The sequence below is a fragment of the Heptranchias perlo genome, chromosome 35 (assembly GCF_035084215.1).
Source record: "Heptranchias perlo isolate sHepPer1 chromosome 35, sHepPer1.hap1, whole genome shotgun sequence".
Taxonomy (NCBI): Eukaryota; Metazoa; Chordata; class Chondrichthyes; order Hexanchiformes; family Hexanchidae; genus Heptranchias; species Heptranchias perlo.
This window is the reverse complement of record NC_090359.1, coordinates 24,869,705-24,895,962: the sequence shown is the minus strand read 5'-3', so window position 1 is coordinate 24,895,962 and position 26,258 is coordinate 24,869,705. Positions and strand designations below refer to the sequence as shown.

The 26,258-nt window shown below is 45.7% G+C and overlaps 1 protein-coding gene across 1 annotated transcript; it reads right to left on the bottom strand.

The window, feature by feature from the left end:
- Window positions 1-6,852: 6,852 nt before the first annotated feature.
- On the bottom strand, window positions 6,853-25,111 carry LOC137302480 (CD276 antigen-like). The gene is made up of 4 exons (XM_067972172.1): window positions 24,941-25,111; window positions 20,933-21,298; window positions 12,772-12,987; window positions 6,853-9,392 (listed from the first exon to the last, which is right to left on the bottom strand). Exons 1-4 carry the CDS (start codon window positions 24,996-24,998, stop codon window positions 9,316-9,318), a joined length of 717 nt encoding a protein of 238 aa, XP_067828273.1. The 5' UTR covers window positions 24,999-25,111; the 3' UTR covers window positions 6,853-9,315.
- Window positions 25,112-26,258: the final 1,147 nt, after the last annotated feature.

Here is a 26,258-nt window from a genome sequence, read left to right as displayed (position 1 = left end):
ACTCTATCTGGGCCCCTCATAATTTTGTACACCTCAATCAAGTCCCCCCTCAACCTCCTCTGATCCAAGGAAAACAACCCCAGCCTATCCAATCTCTCCTCGTAGATGCAATTTTCAAGCTCTGGCAACATTCTTGTAAATCTTCTCCGCACTCTCTCCACAGCAATTACGTCCTTCCTGTAATGTGGTGACCAGAACTGCGCACAATACTCCAGCTGTGGCCTTACCAGCGTTTTATACAGTTCCATCATTACATCCCTGCTTTTGCATTCTATACCTTGGCTAATAACAGAGAGCATTCCGTATGCCTTCTTCACAACCTTATCTACCTGTACTGCCACCTTCAGGGACCTGTGCTCATGTACTCCAAGGTCTCTCACCTCCTCTGCCCCTCTCAATATATTCCCGTTTACTGCGTATTCCCTTTTACTGTTTGCCCTCCCTTAGTGCATTACCTCACACTTCTCCGGGTTGAACTCCATTTGCCACTTTTCCGCCCACTCCACCAACCCATTGATATCTTCTTGGAGTCTACAGCTATCCTCTTCACTATCAACTACACGGCCAATTTTTGTGTCGTCTGCAAATTCGCCAATCATGCCCCCTACATTCAAGTCCAAATCATTAATATATACCACAAACAGCAAGGGACCCAACACTGAGCCCTGTGGCACATCACTGGAAACGGCTTTCCATTTGGGAATCAAAGTTGATTTTTTTTTACGGTGGGGCATATGGCCTTCACTTCGGTCCACAAACCCAAATTCATTCGGCACATGGCCGAAAAAAATGACAGGGAACACTGACAGACAGTCTCACCAGTCAATGTGAACAAATGTTTTATTGGCCCCGATATTTGCGGGGAGGGTGAGGGGGAGTGTAGGAAAAACTGGGCGAGGCCGGGGATGTGGAGGCCCTGCCGATCTAAACCGCAGGGGTCTCGTTAACGTACCGTAGGGCAGCCTCCCGCCCGGCAGTGTGACAAACGGGCAGGAGAGAACACCAGTGGCAGGGGGCCGCAGCCGGGGATCTTTGGGGACGGTCCCCAGCACTTGGAAGGTCAGCACCGGTCAGCGATTGGGAATGGGGTGGGGTGGGGAGAGGATTGAGATCGGGAGGGCTGGGGGAGCTTTGAGTAACAGGAGGAGAGAAAGAAATAAAGACTTGCATTTATATAGCGCCTACTTCACGATGTCCCAAAGCACTTTACAGCCAATGAAGTACTTTCGCAGTGTAGTCACTGTTGCAATGGAGCAAACGAGGCAGCCAATTTGCGCACAGCAAGATCCCACAAACAGCAATGTGATAATGGTCAGGTAATCTGTTTTAGGCTTTGGTTGAGGGATAAGTATTGGCCCCAGGACACCAGGGAGAACTCCCCTGCTCTTCTTCGAAATAGTGGCCGTGGGATCTTTTACGTCCAGACGAGATGGCAGACGGGGGCCTCGGTTTAACATCTCATCCGAAAGACGGCGCCTCCGACTGTGCAGCACTCTCTCAGCACTGGCACTGGGAGTGTCGGCCTGGATTTTAAAAAAATGCTCAAGTCCCCGCAGTGAGGATTGAACCCATGGATCTTCTGACTCAGAGCATGCTACCCACCGAGCCATGGCTGGCTCAGCTTCAGCCCCTGGTATCGTTCAGGTGAATCTGCACTGCGCCCCCTTCAAGGTCAATATATCCTTCCTGAGGTGCGGTGCCCAGAACTGAACGCAGTTACTCCAGACGGGGTCTGACCAAGGCCCTGTACAGCAAAAGACTCCCAGTCTAAGAAACTGCTTCAGAGAACAAGGGAACAATACTCTAAGGGGCCAAGAAAGCGAGGCCCTCTCTGCCCCTTACTGAGTGATTCCACAAATCCCCCCCCGGGGTTCTCCCAGATAACAGCTGGGATTGGTCCATTTCCTTCATCAGTGAGTTATGATTCATATTCAAAATCCCTCTGAGTCTCCACTACAAAGGGTTTCCCCACAGGATCGCTGCAGGGAATTTCTGGAAAAAAACTCGCCCGCTTGCAAGGGGCTGTCCCCAATTAAAACCACTAGATATTGTTCCTGGATCATGAACAGAAAGGTCACGCACATTGCCCATTGAGAGAGAGACAGAGAGAGAGATGGTGAGAGAGACACACACAGATAGACACACACACACACACACACAGATAGAGAGAGAGTCACACACAGATAGACACACACACACACAGATAGAGAGAGAGTCACACACACACACACAGATAGAAAGAGAGTCACACACAGATAGACACACACACACACACAGATAGAGAGAGAGACACACACAGATAGACACACACACACACACACAGATAGAGAGAGAGTCACACACAGATAGACACACACACACACAGATAGAGAGAGAGACACACACAGATAGACACACACACACACACAGATAGAGAGAGAGACACACACAGATAGACACACACACACACACACAGATAGAGAGAGAGTCACACACAGATAGACACACACACACACACACACAGATAGAAAGAGAGTCACACACAGATAGACACACACACACACACAGATAGAGAGAGAGACACACACAGATAGACACACACACACACACACAGATAGAGAGAGAGTCACACACAGATAGACACACACACACACAGATAGAGAGAGAGACACACACAGATAGACACACACACACACACACACACAGATAGAGAGAGAGTCACACACAGATAGACACACACACACACACACAGATAGAGAGAGAGACACACACAGATAGACACACTCACACACACACACACAGATAGAGAGAGAGTCACACACAGATAGACACACACACACACACACACACACAGATAGAGAGAGAGTCACACACAGATAGACACACACACACACAGATAGAGAGAGAGACACACACAGATAGACACACACACACACACACAGATAGAGAGAGAGACACAGATAGAGAGAGAGAGACACACACACAGAGTTAGAGACACATACAGATAGAAAGAGAGAGACACACACAGAGATAGAGAGACACACACAGATTGAGAGAGAGACACACATAGAGAGAGAGACACACAGATAGAAAGAGAGAGACACACACAGAGATAGAGAGACACACACAGATTGAGAGAGAGACACATATAGAGAGAGAGACACACAGATAGAAAGAGAGAGACACATATAGAGAAAGAGACACACACAGGTAGAGAGAGACACACAGAGATAGAGAGAGAGACACACACCTATAGAGAGACACACAGATAGAAAGAGAGAGACACATGTAGAGAGAGACACACGCAGATAGATAGAGACACACACAGAGATAGAGAGACACACAGAGATAGAGAGAGGGAGACACACATAGAGACGGGGACCCACCGAGGTTTGTGTATCTGCGCTGGTGGATGGCTCCCTCAGATGTGACGGTGCCCCCTCAGAGGCCGGCAGGTCTTCTGAGGAATCGCCCTCCGCCGTCACGGTGGTCGCTGAAGGCCCTGCAAGAGAACAGAAGGCGACATTGAGTATGATGACAGATGTTGAGGTGCTGAAGATGGCGAGGCATGTTAACATCATTTGCTATTGTGAGTGCTGAATATTAAAGTTCTGTCACCAGCCGTTTGTCGGGTGGCAGTCTCGGCGTCCCCGACGGACAGGCACTCGAGGGTGCGGCTCAATTCAAGAGCCTCCTGCTCCGCGTCCGTGAGGACGACCTGATGTTGCGGCCCCCCTCTGGTCTTCACCCTCTCCCGTGCATTCTGGGCTCTCTTCTCCTATAAGGGGAGAAAGTAGAGAGGCGTGAGTGAGTGATGGCGATGTGGCCAACCGCTGAACGCATTGGTTTGGGTGAGGCTGACCGTAAAAGAGATGCATCAGAGGGTGAGTGTGAGATAGAGCCATGAGATTGTATGAGGACTGGGTTGAGTGGTAGTGGTGGGATCAGTACTGGGGAGGTGAGGAAGTGCAGGTAAGATGAGGATGAGGTTTGAGTGGGTGCGAGGAGTGATGTGATAGAGTAGTGTTGGCAGTGCAGAAGGAGTTGTGGGGTGGGGGCAGTGATGTGGCAGACGGAGTGTAGGGGAACGAGTAAGTGTACTCACTTTGGCTGACCTGGTTAGGTCATTGAAACGCTTCCTGCACTGTATCCAGGTGCGTGATACGCTGCTGCTGCTGGTGACCTCCTCTGCCACCTCGAGCCAGGCCTTCTTGGTGGCAGAGGCAGGCCGCTTCCTCCCATCCGCTGGGTGGAAATGATCCCTCCTCCTCCTCACCCCATCCACTGGAGTGAGGCATCGGTAAATCTGGGAGCAGCCTTTCCCCTGGGCTGCTCCATTCTGTAATTTTGGGTGTTTGCTGCAGGAGCAGCATCGGAGGACTGCCCCTTTAAATAGGGCTCCTCCAGCTGGCAGCCTGTGATGCGGGTGCGCAGTCCGCCCGCTGCGCAGGTTGACGACGGGAAACCCGGAAGCCACGGTAAGCGGCTCCAATTTATCCGCGATCGAGTGGGGAACGGACGGATTTTATTCGTTCGCCCCCCCCTGCTGCCATCCCGCCCCCCCCCTGGTAATATCGGGGCCTTAGACACCCCAGCCCTAGGGGGTGATCTTCAGATTGGGGCAGAACGAACGTGACAAAAATCAAAAGCACTGAACCCACATCGCAAGAGTCACATTTGGCCTCGTGACCCAGATGTCTACCTTTCTTACTCCAGATGTTTTGGCTTCTGTATTTTCGGCCACAAGCGTAGGTAAGTCCTCACTCCAAGCGGCCCTGACTGGATCTTCACTGGCCCCGATATCCAGGCGAGCTTTGATAGAATGCCCAGGATAATGAACAGAAAACCCTTTTTTTTAAGCTACTCGATCCATAAGGTTCTCCTCGTCCTCAGAGGGCAGCAGTGTGATACTGACCGACCTTGTCCTAGGCTTCGACTACCAAGCAAAGCTATTGAACAAGTGACGTCAAAGCGGTTTGCGTGAGCCCCCATCACTGGACTCAGTCCTCACCCCTTCCACTGCCAGCGTACCCTGGCTGCTGTATGTACAATCTACAGGATGCACTGCACCTTCTCAAGGGGCAATTAGGGATGGGCAATAAATGCCGGCCTTGCCAGCGACGCCCGCATCCCATGAACGAATAAAAAAAACTCGCCAACGGTCGCTTTGACAGCAGTTCCCTCCCCTCCGACCTCCACTGCCGTGAGGGACAAGAGTAGCTGTGTGGTGGGAACACCATCGCCTCTGAGATCCCCTTCAAGTCACCCACCATCCCCGGCTTGGTCGTGCGTCGCCATTTCTTGAGCATTGCTGGGATTTTTCCCGTCCTAACGCCATTGCGGGAGCGTCATCGGTGCAGGGAGCGCAGTTGGTCCAAAGAGAGGCCTACCACCACCTTCTCGAGGCAACCAGGGAATGGGCAATAAATTTTAGCCTGGTCAATGCTGCCCACATCCGAGAAACAAGAGCTTGAACAGTCTAGCTTAAAGCACGAAAGTCAACAAATTACATGGTGTAATTGTTTGCCTTCAAGCCATCGACTCAAAGACCAGACCAAAACTGTCCTTACAAGATTATGAGGGGCACAGATAGGATGGATACTAAGGAGCTTTTTCCCTTCGTTGAGGGTTCTATAACAAGGGGGCATAGATTCAAGGTAAAAGGCGGGAGGTTTAGAGGGGATTTGAGAAAGAACTTTTTCACCCAGAGGGTGGTTGGAGTCTGGAACTCACTGCCTGAAAGGGTTGTGGAGGCAGGAACCCTCACAACATTCAAGAAGCATTTGGATGAGCACTTGAAATGCCATAGCATACAAGGCTACGGACCAAATGCTGGAATATGGGATTAGAGTAGACAGGGCTTGATGGCCAGCGTGGACACGATGGGCCGAAGGGCCTCTATCCGTGCTGTATAACTCTATGACTCTATGACTAAGATTTGCATTGATTTAGGCCAGGGGATTTTTTTTTTTCTATTCGTTCATGGGGGTCGCTGGCGAGGCCGGCATTTATTGCCCATCCCTAATTGCCCTTGAGAAGGTGGTGGTGAGCCGCCTTCTTGAACCGCTGCAGTCCGTGTGGTGAAGGTTCTCCCATAGTGCTGTTAGGAAGGGAGAGCCTGTTAGGATATGATTCTGATTGAGGCTGGGTTTTAACACTTTATGTGTCGTGACTGAGCGACAGGCCAAGCTAACCCTAGACTAAAAATCATTTATTTCCGTCACGCCAGCGCGCAGGTCCCGAGACAGTCAGAAAGGATAAAATAAACGTACATTTGGATGTGCAGTTGGACATTGGTCCACTGAGCCTGTCACACACCTCGATACACAGTAACTTTAAATGCTTCAGGGCCAGGTGAACAGTGGGGGTCAGCAATTAGCTGGGGGACTGCGTATTGGATAGGAACATAAGAACAGGAGTAGGCCATTCAGCCCCTCGTGCCTGCTCCGCCATTTGATTAGATCATGGCTGATCTGTGATCTAACTCCATATACCTGCCTTTGGCCCATATCCTTTGGTTGCCAAAAAGCTATCTATCTCAGATTTAAATTTAGCAATTGAGCTAGTATCAATTGCCATTTGCGGAAGAGAGTTCCAAACTTCTACCACCCTTTGTGTGTAGAAATGTTTTCTAATCTCACTCCTGAAAGGTCTGGCTCTAATTTTTAGACTGTGCCCCCTACTCCTAGAATCCCCAACCAGCGGAAATAGTTTCTCTCTATCCACCCTATCCGTTCCCCTCAATATCATAAACTTCGATCAGATCACCCCTTAACCTTCGAAACTCTAGAGAATACAACCCCAATTTGTGTAATTAATAATCCTTAACCCTTTTAGGAACAGATTTGAGAAAGCTAGAGACAGTAACACGTCTGAGAATTAACTTTGTTTATTAACGTTTCAAAACATCCATCTTAAGACTACACACAGAGCAGAACACGCAGTCCTACATCTAGAAATTCACATGTATCTCACCGGGAAACGTGAGTAATTGTCTGTCCAGGCTGTTCAGGTAGCTAAAGTTCCAAACTGAGTTTTGCTTGGAGACCTTCTTTTATATCATTTTTGAAAAAACAATCATGCATTGTTTAATTCTTGCTGAGCAGGGGAGTTCTCCCCGGTCTCCTGGACAATATTTAACCCTGAACCAACAACTAAAAACACATCACATTTTGTGGGATCTTGCTGTGCGCGAATTGGCTGCCACGTTTCCTACATTACAACAGTGGCTAAACTTAGAGGTGACCTGATAGAGGTCTATAAAATAATGAAAGGGCTGGACAATCTCCCTATTGATGGATTATTCCAGTGTAACAGTTTGGGGAGATCCGGAGGACCCGAGTTTAAACAATGGGAGAGTAGGGATAGACTGGGTGTTGGGAGGTTCCTCTCTTCCCAGAGAGCAGTGAGCCTCTGGAATGTGTTGCCGGCTGGTGTGGTGAGTGCCGACTCTCTGCTTTCCAGGGGGGAGCTGGCCCAGTTCCTGACTGGGGCAGAGATCCCATCATATACAAGGTAAGTGTCTCTACAGATAACACTTGGTCCATGTGATCTCCTGGGCTGGTTTCGATCGCCTGAGGGGGGTGGGGGGGCGGAGAGGAATTTTCCAGGGTATTTCTTCCTTTATTGGCCCTGTTTTTTTTTCTCTATTTTCTTTCCTCTCTTCCAGGAGATTATTTGGCTCCGGGGGTGGGGGGGCGGAAGGGAGGATGTCTTTAGTCACGATGGTCCAGGCACCATGGGATGGGCCAGCTGAACATTTCCAGCCCATCAATTTCATATGTTCAATGGTGCTTAATTTTTCTTTTATTCGTTCATGGGATGTGGGCATCGCTGGCGAGGCCGGCATTTATTGCCCATCTCTAATTGCCCTTGAGAAGGTGGTGGTGAGCCGCCTTCTTGAACCGCTGCAGTCCGTGTGGTGAAGGTTCTTACACAGTGCTGTTAGGAAGGGAGTTCCAGGATTTTGACCCAGCGACGATGAAGGAACGGCCGATATATTTCCAAGTCGGGATGGAGTGTGACTTGGAGGGGAACGTGCAGGTGGTGTTCTTCCCATGCTGCTCTTGTCCTTCTAGGTGGTGGAGGTCGCGGGTTTGGGAGGTGCTGTCGAAGAAGCCTTGGCGAGTTGCTGCAGTGCATCCTGTGGATGGTACACACTGCAGCCACCGTGCGCCGGTGGTGAAGGGAGTGAATGTTTAGGGTGGTAGATGGGGTGCCAATCTAGCGGGCTGCTTTGTCCTGGATGGTGTCGAGCTTCTTGAGTGTTGTTGGAGCTGCACTCATCCAGGCAAGTGGAGAGTATTCCATCACACTCCTGACTTGTGCCTTGTAGATGGTGGAAAGGCTTTGGGGAGTCAGGAGGTGAGTCACTCGCCACAGAATACCCAGCCTCTGACCTGCTCTTGTAGCCACAGTATTTATATGGCTGGTCCAGTTAAGTTTCTGGTCAACGGTGACCCCCCAGGATGTTGATGGTGGGGGATTCGGCGATGGTAATGCCGTTGAATGTCAAGGGGAGGTGGTTAGACTCTCTCTTGTTGGAGATGGTCATTGCCTGGCACTTGTCTGGCGTGAATGTTACTTGCCACTTATCAGCCCAAGCCTGGATGTTGTCCAGGTCTTGCTGCATGCGGGCTCGGACTGCTTCATTATTTGAGGGGTTGCGAATGGAACTGAACACTGTGCAATCATCAGCGAACATCCCCATTTCTAACCTTATGATGGAGGGAAGGTCATTGATGAAGCAGCTGAAGATGGTTGGGCCTGGGACACTGCCCTGAGGAACTCCTGCAGCAATGCCCTTGGTTGTAAAGCACTTTGGGACATTCTGAGGTCGTGAAAGGTGCTATATAAATGAAAGTTCTTTCTTTATTGGGAATTTTATGACCCTTAGATCATGGAACAAACTGCTGAATACACACTACCATAATGGGGCCTCCATCTGGTCATGGTCCTGTTTCTAATGTCTAAAGTTTCATCCTTCTCCAAAGTTACCTCAGTGTCATTCTGATCAAAAGATAAGATTTGCAAAGCATACAGTTTAAACCAGTTCTGCCTACATTAGCTGGTGTGTCATTAATCTGTACTAAAGCACTGTAAAAAAACAAACCTATCTATGTTTTCACAGTCTGCACAGGATGGCCTCCGGTTAATGAAACACGCAGAACAAACAGACAATAGGAAACACACACTTAGTTTAAAATAGTTTGGCGTCTCTTTGTTGTCCCAGGGGGATGCAGCTCATGTATCTGTAGGACCAATCAACAACCCCGACCCAGAGCGTGTCCGAAAGATGCCGGGGCATCGGGAGAGGGAAGTCCACGGTCACCCCTCTCAGACTGGTGGCTTTTCACTGTTGCGTATCATTGTTTCCTGGGCTGCACGCTCCTCCCAGCTACGTTGCTCGCAACCTGAAAGATGGATGAAAGACGTCATCAAATCTAGTGCCCAAGCTCAGGTACTCTGCGTATAACATTGTAAAAGGTCACAAATCTGTACCTCTGAGGCGTCTCGTGAGCTTGCAAAAAAAAAACAAAATAAAAAAATCGACTGCCTGTTATATACAAGTTATATTTAGCAGCGAGAATTTAATTTTAGCTTCAAGGATATTACATAGAATTACATGGAATTTACAGCACAGAAACAGGCCATTCGGCCCAACTGGCCTGTGCCAGTGTTTATGCTCCACACGAGCCTCCTCCCTCCCGACTTCATCTCACCCTATCAATATATCCTTCTATTCCCTTCTCCCTCATATACCTTCTCCTTAAAGAAAAGAGAGACTTGCATTTATATAACGCCTTTCATGACCTCAGGACGTCCCAAAGCATTTTACGGCCAATGAAGTATTTTCGAAGTGTAGTCCACTGTTGTAAATGTGGGAAACGCTGCAGCCAATTTGCGCACAGCAAGATCCCACAAACAGCAATGAAACAACCAGATCATCTGTTTTAGAGACGTTGGTTGAGGGATACATTTTGGCCAGGACACTGGGGAGAACTCCCCCTGCTCTTCTTCGAAATAGCGGCCGTGGGATCTTTTACCTCCACCTGAGAGGGCAGACGGGGCCTCGGTTTAACGTCTCATCCGAAAGACGGCATCTCCGACAGTGCAGCACTCCCTCAGTACTGCGCTGGGAGTGTCAGCCGATGGGCTCAAGTCTTAAATGCATCTGTGCTATTCGCCTCAACTACTCCTTGTGGGAGCGGGGGCTCTAACACATATATTCAGAACCTCTCTGGCCACAGGGGATGTGCCAGAGGACTGGAGAACCGCTAATGTAGTACCATTATTCAAGAAGGGGAGTAGGGAAAAACCGGGGAACTACAGGCCAGTGAGCCTAACATCAGTGGTAGGAAAATTATTGGAAAAAATTCTGAAGGACAAAATTAGTCTCCACTTGGAGAAGCAAGGATTAATCAGGGATAGTCAACATGGCTTTGTCAAGGGAAGATCATGTCTGACTAATTTGATTGAATTTTTTGAGGGGGTGACTAGGCGTGTGGATGAGGGTAACGCAGTGGATGTGGTATACATGGATTTCAGTAAGGCCTTCGATAAAGTCCCGCACAGGAGACTGGTCAAGAAGGTACAAGCCCATGGAGTCCAGGGTGCCTTGGCACTTTGGATACAAAACTGGCTTAGTGGCAGAAGGCAGAGGGTGATGGTCGAAGGTTGTTTTTGTGACTGGAAGCCTGTGGCCAGTGGGGTACCACAGGGATCTGTGCTGGGGCCCTTGCTGTTTGTGGTCTACATTAACGACTTGGATATGAATGTAAAAGGTATGATCAGTAAGTTCGCTGATGATACAAAAATTGGTAGGGTGGTAAATAGCGAGGAGGATAGCCTCAGTCTGCAGGACGATATAGATGGGTTGGTCAGATGGGCGGAACAGTGGCAAATGGAATTTAACCTGGAAAAGTGCGAGGTGATGCACTTTGGAGGGACTAACAAGGCAAGGGAATACACAATGAATGGGAAGACCCTAGGCAAGACAGAGGGTCAGAGGGATCTTGGTGTGCAAGTTCACAGATCCCTGAAGGCGGCGGAACAGGTAGATAAGGTGGCAAAGAAGGCATATGGGATACTTGCCTTTATTAGCCGAGGCATAGAATATAAGAGCAAGGAGGTTATGATGGAGCTGTATAAAACACTGGTTAGGCCACAGCTGGAGTACTGTGTGCAGTTCTGGTCGCCACACTACAGGAAGGATGTGATCGCTTTGGAGAGGGTGCAGAGGAGATTCACCAGGATGTTACCAGGGCTGGAGCGCTTCAGCTATGAAGAGAGACTGGGAAGATTGGGTTTGTTTTCCTTGGAGCAGAGGAGGCTGAGGGGGGACATGATTGAGGTGTACAAAATTATGAGGGGCACAGATAGGATGGATACTAAGGAGCTTTTTCCCTTCGTTGAGGGTTCTATAACAAGGGGGCATAGATTCAAGGTAAAAGGCGGGAGGTTTAGAGGGGATTTGAGAAAGAACTTTTTCACCCAGAGGGTGGTTGGAGTCTGGAACTCACTGCCTGAGAGGGTCGTGGAGGCAGGAACCCTCACAACATTCAAGAAGCATTTGGATGAGCACTTGAAATGCCATAGCATACAAGGCTACGGACCAAATGCTGGAATATGGGATTAGAGTAGACAGGGCTTGATGGCCGGCGCGGACACGATGGGCCGAAGGGCCTCTATCCGTGCTGTATGACTCTATGACTCTATGATTCTGTCCACTCTCTGGGTAAAGAGGTTTCTCCTGGAGAAACAACTAATGTTTGCTGCCATCTTGACTTAGCCTCCATGGATCAGAGAGCCAAAGCAATACCAGGAGGTCAGCGAGTGTCCAGCACCTGTCTCATTTGATTAGCAGGCACTGTACTACCACTAGGCCATGTTCTACCCTCCTCCCAAGCTACTTATACAGCCCCCCCAGGAAACTGTCCCTCTCCCACCTCCTTTCGTTACCGATGAGATCCTACAATTGACCTCAGTCTCCTGGGTAAGGGAAGGGAAGACTGACCGTCATTTACGCTCCTGATCACAATCCAGCAGCCCCTGGGGAGGGGAGGGGGGGCGAGGAGAGCAGAATGTGATGCCCCCCACGGTTGAATAGCCAGGTAACACTCACCACCAAAGCACATGCATCAGTGATGGCTGGTTGGGTGAGGCACTAGAGCAGGGCCAGGGCCTCTGGAACCAGCAAGGAATCACCGCCAGCCCTGCATGCCACCAACGTCACTCATTTTCCCTTCATTCTTCACTGCAACAAACATATGGCCGGTTAGACAAAATGGTGGCAAGACTGGGGCGGGGGTGGGGGGAGTAGGGCAATGGGGCTTTGCCATTTTATAAATCCAAGGAGGAATTCGGGAGAAACCTCTTTACCCAGAGAGTGGTGAGAATGTGGAACTCGGTTACCACATCACACCCAACCCAGCCATCACTGATGTGTGTGTGTGGTGAGTGTTGTCCGGCTATTCATCTGCAGGGGGCATCGCATTCTGTTGCGGAGTTGAGGCGAATAGCGTAGATGCATTTAAGGGGAAGCTGGATAAACACATGAGGGAGAGAGGAATAGAAGGATATGCCGATAGGGTGAGATGAAGTAGGGAGGGAGGGGGCCAGCGTGGAGCATCAACACCGGCACGGGCCAGTTGGGCCGAATGGCCTGTTCCTGTGCATTAAATTCTATGTAATTTTACAAAGGGACGGATCACTGGGACTGGATTGGGGCCACGTGCGATGGCGGTGCCTCTCACCACGCAGTGTCACTACCAATCCGATAAAAACTCTTACCTCTTCTTTTCAAGGCAAAATAAATGGCGATGGACATCAGCGTGGTCACAAACACCACAAAAATCGCAGACACAACGATGTTGGTTTCCTCGTTTGACTCCCAGCTTGCTCCTGGGAGCTCCGAGCGATCAGGTGGAACTCCTCCCTCGTAAGTCAAGTTCTCCCAGGAACTCCCGGAATATCCCGAGGACTTGAGAGTGGCTGGTGCCTCGGTCCCTGAAATTGCAGAAACGACACCATTGCCCCAGAGTTTCCTTTCAGACCCAGTCGTCCTCTTGTATTCTTTTCTGCGCTGCGGGCAGGACTCGTGGGCTGCGCCGTTCCGCAGGAATGGACCAACCCTCCCCAAAGTGGCCGTTTTCCATGTTCTGAGTCTAGGTGCGGGGGAGGGGGGCGGTGGGGTGGGTTGGGGGGCGGCTGGTCGGGGCAATGCAGCAAAGTCCCATTCTATCCTCAGCCGACATTCACGTGGGCAGCGAACCCTGGCAGGATACGGGTCTCGCACAGGATCACCGTGCCCCATTATAGCAGCCCCTCCCTTAGCCCTGGCTGTTCACTCAACTAAAGACCTTTCTTGGTCTGAAGGATGGGAAGAAAGAAAGAAAGAAAGAAAGGACAGAAAGAAAGCAAGAAAGCAAGAAAGCAAGCAAGCAAGCAAGAAAGAAAGAAAGCAAGCAAGCAAGCAAGAAAGAAAGCAAGAAAGCAAGCAAGAAAGCAAGAAAGCAAGCAAGAAAGCAAGCAAGAAAGCAAGCAAGAAAGAAAGCAAGCAAGAAAGCAAGCAAGAAAGAAAGCAAGCAAGCAAGAAAGAAAGCAAGCAAGAAAGCAAGCAAGAAAGAAAGAAAGCAAGAAAGCAAGCATGAAAGAAAGAAAGCAAGAAAGAAAGAAAGAAAGGAAGAAAGCAAGAAAGAAAGAAAGCAAGCAAGCAAGCAAGAAAGAAAGAAAGCAAGAAAGCAAGCATGAAAGAAAGAAAGCAAGAAAGAAAGAAAGAAAGGAAGAAAGCAAGAAAGAAAGAAAGCAAGCAAGCAAGCAAGAAAGAAAGAAAGCAAGAAAGAAAGAAAGAAAGGAAGAAAGCAAGAAAGAAAGAAAGAAAGGAAGAAAGAAAGAAAGAAAGCAAGCAAGCAAGCAAGAAAGAAAGAAAGAAAGAAAGAAAGCAAGCATGAAAGAAAGAAAGCAAGAAAGAAAGAAAGAAAGGAAGAAAGCAAGAAAGAAAGAAAGAAAGCAAGCAAGCAAGCAAGAAAGAAAGAAAGAAAGCAAGAAAGCAAGCATGAAAGAAAGAAAGCAAGAAAGAAAGAAAGAAAGGAAGAAAGAAAGAAAGACAGAAAGAAAGAAAGAAAGCAAGAAAGAAAGAAAGCAAGAAAGCAAGAAAGAAAGGAAGAAAGAAAGAAAGACAGAAAGAAAGAAAGAAAGCAAGAAAGAAAGAAAGCAAGAAAGCAAGAAAGAAAGCAAGAAAGAAAGAAAGCAAGAAAGAAAGAAAGAAAGACAGAAAGAAAGAAAGAAAGCAAGAAAGGAAGAAAGCAAGAAAGAAAGAAAGAAAGAAAGGAAGAAAGCAAGAAAGAAAGAAAGCAAGAAAGCAAGAAAGAAAGCAAGAAAGAAAGAACGACAGAAAGAAAGAAAGAAAGCAAGAAAGGAAGAAAGCAAGAAAGAAAGAAAGAAAGGAAGAAAGCAAGAAAGAAAGAAAGAAAGCAAGAAAGAAAGAAAGCAAGAAAGAAAGAAAGAAAGGAAGAAAGCAAGAAAGAAAGAAAGAAAGCAAGAAAGAAAGAAAGAAAGAAAGAAAGGAAGAAAGAAAGAAAGACAGAAAGAAAGAAAGAAAGCAAGAAAGCAAGAAAGAAAGAAAGAAAGGAAGAAAGAAAGAAAGCAAGAAAGAAAGAAAGAAAGCAAGAAAGAAAGAAAGAAAGGAAGAAAGCAAGAAAGAAAGAAAGAAAGCAAGAAAGAAAGAAAGAAAGAAAGAAAGGAAGAAAGAAAGAAAGACAGAAAGAAAGAAAGAAAGCAAGAAAGCAAGAAAGAAAGAAAGAAAGGAAGAAAGAAAGAAAGCAAGAAAGCAAGAAAGAAAGAAAGAAAGACAGAAAGAAAGAAAGAAAGAAAGAAAGACAGAAAGAAAGAAAGAAAGCAAGAAAGAAAGAAAGCAAGAAAGAAAGAAAGCAAGAAAGCAAGAAAGAAAGCAAGAAAGAAAGCAAGAAAGAAAGAAAGAAAGCAAGAAAGAAAGAAAGCAAGAAAGAAAGAAAGAAAGACAGAAAGAAAGAAAGCAAGAAAGAAAGAAAGCAAGAAAGAAAGCAAGAAAGAAAGAAAGAAAGGAAGAAAGCAAGAAAGAAAGAAAGAAAGCAAGCAAGCAAGCAAGAAAGAAAGAAAGAAAGCAAGAAAGCAAGCATGAAAGAAAGAAAGCAAGAAAGAAAGAAAGAAAGGAAGAAAGAAAGAAAGACAGAAAGAAAGAAAGAAAGCAAGAAAGAAAGAAAGCAAGAAAGCAAGAAAGAAAGGAAGAAAGAAAGACAGAAAGAAAGAAAGAAAGCAAGAAAGAAAGAAAGCAAGAAAGCAAGAAAGAAAGAAAGCAAGAAAGAAAGAAAGCAAGAAAGAAAGAAAGCAAGAAAGAAAGAAAGAAAGACAGAAAGAAAGAAAGAAAGCAAGAAAGGAAGAAAGCAAGAAAGAAAGAAAGAAAGGAAGAAAGCAAGAAAGAAAGAAAGCAAGAAAGCAAGAAAGAAAGCAAGAAAGAAAGAAAGCAAGAAAGAAAGAAAGAAAGACAGAAAGAAAGAAAGAAAGCAAGAAAGGAAGAAAGCAAGAAAGAAAGAAAGAAAGGAAGAAAGCAAGAAAGAAAGAAAGAAAGCAAGAAAGAAAGAAAGCAAGAAAGAAAGAAAGAAAGGAAGAAAGCAAGAAAGAAAGAAAGAAAGCAAGAAAGAAAGAAAGAAAGAAAGAAAGGAAGAAAGAAAGAAAGACAGAAAGAAAGAAAGAAAGCAAGAAAGCAAGAAAGAAAGAAAGAAAGGAAGAAAGAAAGAAAGCAAGAAAGAAAGAAAGAAAGCAAGAAAGAAAGAAAGAAAGGAAGAAAGCAAGAAAGAAAGAAAGAAAGCAAGAAAGAAAGAAAGAAAGAAAGAAAGGAAGAAAGAAAGAAAGACAGAAAGAAAGAAAGAAAGCAAGAAAGCAAGAAAGCAAGAAAGAAAGGAAGAAAGAAAGAAAGCAAGAAAGCAAGAAAGCAAGAAAGAAAGAAAGAAAGACAGAAAGAAAGAAAGAAAGCAAGAAAGAAAGAAAGCAAGAAAGAAAGAAAGCAAGAAAGCAAGAAAGAAAGCAAGAAAGAAAGAAAGAAAGAAAGACAGAAAGAAAGAAAGAAAGAAAGAAAGAAAGAAAGAAAGAAAGAAAGCAAGAAAGAAAGGAAGAAAGACAGAAAGAAAGCAAGAAAGAAAGAAAGAAAGAAAGAAAGAAAGAAAGAAAGAAAGCAAGAAAGAAAGCAAGAAAGAAAGCAAGAAAGAAAGACAGAAAGAAAGAAAGCAAGAAAGAAAGAAAGAAAGAAAGACAGAAAGAAAGAAAGAAAGAAAGAAAGAAAGAAAGAAAGAAAGACAGAAAGAAAGAAAGAAAGAAAGAAAGAAAGAAAGAAAGAAAGAAAGCAAGAAAGAAAGGAAGAAAGACAGAAAGAAAGCAAGAAAGAAAGAAAGAAAGAAAGAAAGAAAGAAAGAAAGAAAGGAAGAAAGACAGAAAGAAAGAAAGAAAGAAAGAAAGAAAGACAGAAAGAAAGAAAGAAAGAAAGAAAGAAAGAAAGACAGAAAGAAAGAAAGAAAGAAAGAAAGAAAGAAAGAAAGACAGAAAGAAAGAAAGAAAGAAAGAAAGAAAGAAAGCAAGAAAGAAAGACAGAAAGAAAGAAAGCAAGAAAGAAAGAAAGAAAGCAAGAAAGAAAGCAAGAAAGAAAGAAAGCAAGAAAGAAAGAAAGAAAGAAAGACAGAAAGAAAGAAAGAAAGAAAGAAAGAAAGAAAGACAGAAAGAAAGAAAGCAAGAAAGAAAGAAAGAAAGAAAGAAAGAAAGCAAGAAAGAAAGCAAGAAAGAAAGAAAGAAAGCAAGAAAGAAAGAAAGAAAGAAAGAAAGCAAGAAAGAAAGCAAGAAAGAAAGAAAGAAAGAAAGAAAGCAAGAAAGAAAGCAAGAAAGAAAGAAAGAAAGCAAGAAAGAAAGAAAGAAAGCAAGAAAGAAAGCAAGAAAGAAAGAAAGCAAGAAAGAAAGAAAGAAAGAAAGACAGAAAGAAAGAAAGAAAGAAAGAAAGAAAGAAAGACAGAAAGAAAGAAAGAAAGAAAGAAAGAAAGAAAGCAAGAAAGAAAGGAAGAAAGACAGAAAGAAAGCAAGAAAGAAAGAAAGAAAGAAAGAAAGAAAGAAAGAAAGAAAGGAAGAAAGACAGAAAGAAAGAAAGAAAGAAAGAAAGACAGAAAGAAAGAAAGAAAGAAAGAAAGACAGAAAGAAAGAAAGAAAGAAAGAAAGAAAGACAGAAAGAAAGAAAGAAAGAAAGAAAGAAAGAAAGCAAGAAAGAAAGGAAGAAAGACAGAAAGAAAGAAAGAAAGAAAGAAAGAAAGAAAGAAAGACAGAAAGAAAGAAAGAAAGAAAGAAAGAAAGCAAGAAAGAAAGGAAGAAAGACAGAAAGAAAGCAAGAAAGAAAGAAAGAAAGAAAGCAAGAAAGAAAGAAAGAAAGAAAGCAAGAAAGAAAGAAAGAAAGAAAGCAAGAAAGAAAGAAAGAAAGAAAGAAAGGAAGAAAGAAAGGAAGAAAGACAGAAAGCAAGAAAGAAAGGAAGAAAGACAGAAAGAAAGCAAGAAAGAAAGAAAGAAAGAAAGGAAGAAAGACAGAAAGAAAGCAAGAAAGAAAGAAAGAAAGAAAGCTAGAAAGAAAGGAAGAAAGACAGAAAGAAAGCAAGAAAGAAAGAAAGAAAGAAAGCAAGAAAGAAAGGAAGAAAGACAGAAAGAAAGAAAGAAAGAAAGAAAGAAAGAAAGCAAGAAAGAAAGGAAGAAAGACAGAAAGAAAGCAAGAAAGAAAGAAAGAAAGCAAGAAAGAAAGGAAGAAAGACAGAAAGAAAGCAAGAAAGAAAGAAAGAAAGAAAGAAAGCAAGAAAGAAAGGAAGAAAGACAGAAAGAAAGCAAGAAAGAAAGAAAGAAAGAAAGAAAGCAAGAAAGAAAGGAAGAAAGAAAGAAAGCAAGAAAGAAAGCAAGAAAGAAAGACAGAAAGAAAGAAAGAAAGCAAGAAAGAAAGGAAGAAAGAAAGAAAGCAAGAAAGAAAGCAAGAAAGAAAGAAAGAAAGAAAGACAGAAAGAAAGAAAGAAAGAAAGAAAGAAAGAAAGAAAGAAAGGAAGAAAGAAAGAAAGAAAGAAAGAAAGACAGAAAGAAAGCAAGAAAGAAAGGAAGAAAGAAAGAAAGCAAGAAAGAAAGCAAGAAAGAAAGAAAGAAAGAAAGACAGAAAGAAAGGAAGAAAGAAAGAAAGCAAGAAAGAAAGCAAGAAAGAAAGAAAGAAAGAAAGACAGAAAGAAAGAAAGAAAGAAAGAAAGAAAGAAAGAAAGAAAGAAAGAAAGCAAGAAAGAAAGAAAGACAGAAAGAAAGAAAGAAAGACAGAAAGAAAGAAAGAAAGACAGAAAGAAAGCAAGAAAGAAAGAAAGCAAGAAAGAAAGGAAGAAAGAAAGAAAGCAAGAAAGAAAGCAAGAAAGAAAGAAAGAAAGAAAGACAGAAAGAAAGAAAGAAAGAAAGAAAGAAAGAAAGAAAGAAAGCAAGAAAGAAAGAAAGACAGAAAGAAAGAAAGAAAGACAGAAAGAAAGAAAGAAAGACAGAAAGAAAGAAAGAAAGAAAGAAAGAAAGAAAGAAAGCAAGAAAGAAAGAAAGAAAGAAAGAAAGAAAGAAAGACAGAAAGAAAGAAAGAAAGAAAGAAAGAAAGAAAGCAAGAAAGAAAGCAAGACAGAAAGAAAGAAAAAGAAAGAAAGAAAGAAAGAAAGAAAGAAAGAAAGAAAGAAAGCAAGAAAGAAAGAAAGAAAGCAAGAAAGAAAGAAAGACAGAAAGAAAGAAAGAAAGACAGAAAGAAAGAAAGAAAGAAAGACAGAAAGAAAGAAAGAAAGAAAGAAAGAAAGAAAGAAAGAAAGAAAGCAAGAAAGAAAGAAAGACAGAAAGAAAGAAAGAAAGAAAGAAAGACAGAAAGAAAGAAAGAAAGAAAGAAAGAAAGAAAGACAGAAAGAAAGAAAGAAAGAAAGAAAGAAAGAAAGAAAGCAAGAAAGAAAGAAAGAAAGAAAGACAGAAAGAAAGAAAGAAAGAAAGAAAGAAAGAAAGAAAGAAAGACAGAAAGAAAGAAAGAAAGAAAGAAAGAAAGAAAGCAAGAAAGAAAGCAAGAAAGAAAGAAAGAAAGAAAGACAGAAAGAAAGAAAGAAAGAAAGACAGAAAGAAAGAAAGAAAGAAAGAAAGAAAGAAAGACAGAAAGAAAGAAAGAAAGAAAGAAAGAAAGAAAGCAAGAAAGAAAGGAAGAAAGAAAGAAAGAAAGACAGAAAGAAAGAAAGAAAGCAAGAAAGAAAGAAAGCAAGAAAGAAAGCAAGAAAGAAAGAAAGAAAGCAAGAAAGAAAGAAAGAAAGCAAGAAAGAAAGACAGAAAGAAAGAAAGCAAGAAAGAAAGAAAGAAAGCAAGAAAGAAAGCAAGAAAGAAAGAAAGAAAGAAAGAAAGCAAGAAAGAAAGGAAGAAAGAAAGAAAGAAAGAAAGCAAGAAAGAAAGCAAGAAAGAAAGGAAGAAAGAAAGACAGAAAGAAAGAAAGAAAGAAAGCAAGAAAGAAAGCAAGAAAGAAAGGAAGAAAGAAAGAAAGAAAGAAAGACAGAAAGAAAGAAAGAAAGAAAGAAAGAAAGAAAGACAGAAAGAAAGAAAGAAAGAAAGACAGAAAGAAAGAAAGACAGAAAGAAAGAAAGAAAGAAAGAAAGAAAGAAAGAAAGAAAGCAAGAAAGCAAGAAAGAAAGGAAGAAAGAAAGAAAGAAAGAAAGACAGAAAGAAAGAAAGAAAGAAAGAAAGAAAGAAAGCAAGAAAGACAGAAAGCAAGAAAGAAAGAAAGAAAGAAAGAAAGAAAGAAAGAAAGAAAGAAAGAAAGAAAGAAAGACAGAAAGAAAGAAAGAAAGAAAGAAAGAAAGAAAGAAAGCAAGAAAGAAAGAAAGAAAGAAAGAAAGAAAGAAAGACAGAAAGAAAGAAAGAAAGAAAAAAAGCAAGAAAGAAAGAAAGCAAGAATGAAAGAAAGCAAGAAAGAAAGAAAGAAAGAAAGGAAGAAAGAAAGAAAGAAAGAAAGAAAGAAAGAAAGAAAGAAAGAAAGAAAGAAAGAAAGAAAGAAAGAAAGAAAGAAAGAAAGAAAGAAAGAAAGAAAGAAAGAAAGAAAGAAAGACAGAAAGGAAGAAAGAAAGAAAGAAAGAAAGAAAGACAGAAAGAAAGAAAGAAAGAAAGAAAGAAAGAAAGAAAGAAAGACAGAAAGCAAGAAAGAAAGAAAGAAAGAAAGAAAGAAAGAAAGAAAGACAGAAAGAAAGAAAGAAAGAAAGAAAAAAAGCAAGAAAGAAAGAAAGCAAGAATGAAAGAAAGCAAGCAAGACAGAACTTGCATTTATATAGTGCCTTTCACAACCTCAGGATGTCCCAAAGCACCTTACAGCCAATGAAGTACTTTTGAAGTGTCGTCACTGTTGAAAACGGGGCAGCCAATTTGCGCACAGCAAGATCCCACAAACAGCAATGTGATAATGACCTATTTTAGAGACGTTACTTGAGTTCTCGCCAGCCCCCCTTCAAAATAGCGGCCGTGGGATCTTTTACCTCCACCTGGGAGGGCGGACGGGGCCTCGGTTTAACGTCTCAGCCGCGAGACGGCACCTCCGACAGTGCAGCGCTCCCTCAGTACCGGCACTGGGAGTGTCGGCCCGGATTTTGCGCTCGAGCCTCTGGAGTGGGACTCGAACCCACGACCCTCTGACTCGGAGGCGAGAGAGAGAGAGAGAGAGAGTGTGTGAGCCACGGCTGACACCGGCATGACTTTAAAACGGGGACTGGAATATGATTGAATGAATCCCGCCTAATTCTAGCTCCACAAAACCTGGAGACTGCACTAATTCCTCACTCCACATGTGCAACGCCACGGGGAGACTGAATAGTGGAGTGAGAGATAGTTTCTCTCCGAAGCCCTGACCGGTTTCCTGGGGAACAGTTTCGCTCACCTTCCTGTACAGATACGGTCGTCTCCGCGCACATCGCCCTGCTATACGGGTTCACGGTGGTGATGAGACACGTGTACATTCCCCCGTCTCCGAGGTCCAGCTTCCTGATGCTCAGGGTAGCGTTTCCCTCCGTGAACCAGTCCGGCCCCAGTCCCGTCCTGTCCCTGAACCTGGGGTCCTGCTCCGTGTTTTCCGTGTGATCCGCCCGGTCGTGCACCACCGTGAGGTTCTCTCCCCTGGTCAGCTGCCAGACCACCATGTACTCCGAGGGGTCCTCGCCGACCCAGGTGAACGGGCAGGGCAAATGGACAGCGTCTCCAGAGTGGGCCTCGACCGTATCCTGCTGATTCCCGCAGGAGAGACGCCCTGTGGGGAGGAGAAATGTGTCTTGAGAAGGACGATTTCCACACGATGCAAATTAGGGGACTACCAATAATGCAGCTGGAGCACCCACATTAGAAAGAACTTGCATTTATATAGCGCCTTTCACAACCTCAGGACGTCCCAAAGCGCTTTACAGCCAATGGAGTTGTTTTTGAAATGTTGTCACCGTTTGTGATGTGTATTACTGCTCAGAAACAGGCCATTCGGCCCAACTGGTCTATGCTCCACACGAGCCTCCTCCCTCCCTACTTCATCTCACCCTATCACCATATCCTTCCATTCCTTTCTCCCTCATGTGTTTATCTAGCTTCCCCTCAACTACTCCTTGTGGTAGCGAGTTCCCCATTCTCACCACTCTCCGGGTGAAGAAGTTTCTCCTGAATTCCCGATTGGATTTATTGGTGACCGTCTTATATTTATGACCCCTAGTTCTGGTCTCCCCCACAAGTGGAAACAGCTTCTCTACGTCTACCCTATCAAACCCCTTCCATAATCTTAAAGACCTCAATCAGGCCACTTCTCAGCCTTCACTTTTCTAGAGAAAAGAGCCCCAGTCTGTTAATCTTTCCTGATAGTTATAACCTCTCAATTCCGGTCTCATCCTTGGGAATCTTTTATTTGCTTTTCTTTCCAGTGACTCTATATCCTTTTTTGTAATACGGAGACCAGGACAGTGCACAATATTCCAAGTGTGGCTCGAAAATTAAGAAACCAGAATTTGGATGGGTCACAGGTGCAGAGATTGCAAATAACAAGCTGTACCGTTGAAACAAAGGAGCTGGCGCCTTTGGGTTTTGAGGAGAAGGTGAGGGAGCTAATTGTGTTCTCGATGGGAAAAATATAGTCCATTGCAAATTCAAGATTTCCCCACTCTGTGCCTTCCTGCCATCTAAATATTTGTCTAAACTTTCAAACAATACTGGTGAATCCTCCTGGTGTTGCTCGCATGAAGTCAGATGACACCCTGTTTCATAAGGACAGGCCCGTGATGGACAATGTATTATTCTGCTGCTAAGGCGGAGCCCGTGGGCAAAAGGTTTGTCTCTTCAAGGCCTCCTGGTCTAATTAGCTGTGAATAAACTTCCGCTCGTCCAGAGCTCTGCTGCCCGTATCTATCCCGCACCAAAGTCCCTCTCACCCCTCGCCCCGCTCCCTGTACCCCAAAGCCTCCAATCTTAAAATTCTCATCCTTGTGTTTAAATCCCTTCATGGCCTCACCCCCCCTGGTTTTAATCGCTGAATACTAAGGAGAATAGTTTGTACACTGAGCCATGCTGTGTTATACTCAACCGTTGATATCTTTAGAAGAGCCAAGAGTTATTTGAACAGGATTAAGTCGAGTGATTAGAAAGCAAACCCAACTGGGTATCGCTGTACTCGCAAACAAATCTCAGGTGGACAATGTCCAAAATTGAACGCGGGAGAAACAGTCTGAACTTCTCCCAACTGGAATTCATGTTAGACGAGTACAGACTTTCCAGGACCGTTCTGAGGTGTTAACAGTTGGTGGTACTCTCACCTCTGAGTCAGATAGATCATTGGGTTCAAGTCCCCGCTCCGCAGACTCGAACGCAAAACCTAGGCCGATGAGTCACTGCAGTACTGAGGGAGTGCTGCGCTGTCGGAGGTGCCGTCTTTCCGATGAGACGTTAAACCCAAGGCCCCCGTCTGCCTATTCAGGTGGACGTAAATTATCCCACCCTGCTGATTAAGTCCTGCTGTAGGGGCTTGAACCCGTGGCCTTCTGAAGGCAAAGATTAAAGCCTGTGTGGGTTGCCCTGTTAAAAGCTACAACCTGCTTCAGCAAAGAACGGTCATACTAAGCGATGATTAATGTGAGCAGTTTGTCATAAATACCCGAAACGGAATCAGAAAGTTTCCAAGAGTGAATCACGTTATAGAAATCATAGCACAAGTTATAGCCTCCTCGTGACTGCACTGGAAATTTTATTTTTGTTTTGTAGAAAAAATACTCAATTTATTTATAGCATTGCCAAAAACCCCATCTCTAGAGCTGATAGTAGCTCTACAGCTTAACATAGAAACATAGAAAGTAGGAGCAAGAGTAGGCCATTCGGCCCTTCAGGCCTGCTCCACCATTCAAAATGATCATGGCTGATCGTCTAACTCAGTACCCTGTTCCCGCTTTTTCCCCGTATCCCTTGATCCCTTTAGCATTAAGAAATATATCTACCTGCTTCTTGAATACATCTAATGACTTGGCCTCCACTGCCTTCTGTGGTAGAGAATTCCACAGGTTCACCACCCTCTGAGTGAAGAAATTTCTCCTCATCTCGGTTCTAAATGGCATACCCCGTATCCTGAGACTGTGACCCCTGGTTCTGGACTCCCCAGCCATCGGGAGCATCCTCCCTGCATCTAGTCTGTCGCGTCTAACGGGGCCTAAACAACAACAACTTGAATTTATATAGCGCCTTTAACGTCCCGAGGCTCTTCACAGGAGCGTAAATCAGACAAAATTTGACACCGAGTCACATAAGGAGATATTAGGACCAGGTGACCAAAAGCTTGGTCAAAGAGGTAGGTTTTAAGGAGCGTCTTAAAGGAGGAGAGAGAGGCGGAGAGGTTTAGGGAGGGAATTCCAGAGCTTAGGGCCCGAGGCGGCTGAGAGCACGGCCGCCAATGGTGGAGTGAAGGAAATCGGGTGCTGGACAAGAGGCCGGAGTTGGAGGAGCGCAGAGATCTCGGAGGGTTGCCAGGTTGGAGGAGGCTACAGAGAGAGACTTGAAGAGCTGGTCAAGCAATGAGGTGAGGCAAGCATGAGTTAACCTTGGCCTTATACCTGCCTTGCACCACACAAGGCCTAAGAGACTCAGTACTCAGGGTCGTGAACAGCGTTCGACACCGGGGGGGGTGGGGGGGCGGAATCTCTCACTCACTATCAAATAATATCACTACTGCAATTTAGGTGTGCGCCATGGCTCAGTTGGGAGCTCTCTCTCCTCAGAGTCAGAAGCTCATAGATTCTAGGTCCTTCAGCACAAAATCTAGGCGGACACTCCCAGTGCCAGTACTGAGGGGGAGCGCCGCGCTGTCGGGAGGCGCCGTCTTTCGGATGCGACGTTAAACCGAGGCCACCCCCCCGCCCGTCTGCCCTCTCAGGCGGACGTAAAAGATCCCGCGGCCGCCATTGCAAGAAGAGCAGAGGTGGGGGGGGGGGAGTTCTCCCCCCCGGTGTCCCGGGGCCCAATATTCGTCTCTCGACCAGCATCACTAAAAACACGACGGCCCGGTCGTTATCACGTTGCTGTTTGTGGGATCTTGCTGTGCGCAAATCGGCTGCCGTGTCTCCCAACAGTGACTGCACTTCAAAAGTGGCTGCAAAGCGCGTTGGGACGTCCTGAGGTCGTGAAAGGCGCTATATAAATGCAAGTTCCTTTCTTTCTGAGCACGAAACCGCCTTTTTTTGCGGCCAGCCTTACAAAACACATCCATCACCTGAAGGGGGGCAGTTCTCTTTCCAGATGGAGCTGCTGTCCCTCCGCCTTCCTCCACCTTCTTTGGCCAACACACACACACACGGAAGGGCAATGCTCCCGACACTCACGCCACTCGGAGAAAAAAGAAAACGGTCCGTTACCATGGAGACGGAACGGGGCCTACCTGCTCGTGTGAGTCCAGCCAAAACCCAGAGAGCGGGAAGCAGCCCGTGAGTCTTCATTTGCCTGACAGCGAGAGGCTGAAAATCTTCGTTCTGACCTTGCAATGGGAGAATTTACTGCGTCCTCACTGCTCGGGGGGAGGCGGGAGGCGGGGGGGGGGGACGACTTCCCATTGCAGGATCAGTCAAATGCTTGCCTGCAGCTGCTTCCGCATTGTCTCTCAGCATCTTATGATGGTTTCCGTAGGGTCCTAACTCCCACCATCTCCTAATGCAGGCCTGGATTACTAGTCTAGTTATGTAACGACAACAACTTGCATCTATATAGCGCCTTTAACACGGTAAAACGTCCCGAGGCGCTTCACAGGAGCGACTGACAAACAAAATTTGACACCGAGCCACATAAGGAGATATTAGGTGATCAAGAGCACCAGTCCCGTCGATCTCCTCCCTGGCCCCCGATCTTCCCCCCCGGCCCCTCGATCTCCTCCCCGGCCCCTCGATCTCCTCCCCGGCCCCATGATCTTCTCTCCGGCCCCTCGATCTCCTCCCCGGCCCCCCGATCTCCTCCCCGGCCCCGCCGATCTCCTCCCCGGCTCCCCAATTTCCTCCCCGGGCCCCCCAGTCTTCTCCCCGGCCCCCCAATTTCCTCCCCGGCCCCATGATCTTCTCCCCGGCCCCTCGATCTCCTCCCCGGCCCCTCGATCTCCTCCCCGGCCCCCCGATCTCCTCCCCGGCCCCCCGATCTCCTCCCCGGCCCCTCGATCTCCTCCCCGGCCCCTCGATCTCCTCCCCGGCCCCCCGATCTCCTCTCCGGCCCCTCGATCTCCTCCCCGGCCCCTCGATCTCCTCCCCGGCTCCCCAATTTCCTCCCCGGGCCCCCCAGTCTTCTCCCCGGCCCCCCAATTTCCTCCCCAGGCCCCCGATCTTCCCCCTGGCCCCCCTCCCCCCCCGATCTCCTCCCCACCCCCTCCAATGTCCTCTCTGGCCCATCTGATCTCCTCCTCGGCCGATGATCCCTCCCTCCCTCCCTCTGATCCCCGCTGCGGCCTGCTTCCGCAGGCCTCCCTGCCCCGGCACCCAGCCTGCCTGTCAATCAGCTCGAAGCCCAGAAGTAAAATTTACTGGCCTCGTGCCCTGCCAACTTACCTTCCGGGTTTCACACCCGAAAATTATCCCCCCACCCACCCACCCACCCACCCACCCACCGCTCCCTTCCTGCCTCGAAGTCAAAATTCTGCCCAGGGAGTGGCCGAGGCCATTGGGAGATTTGAACGGGAGGTCAAGAATTTTAAAATTGGGGAGTTGTCGGACCGGGGG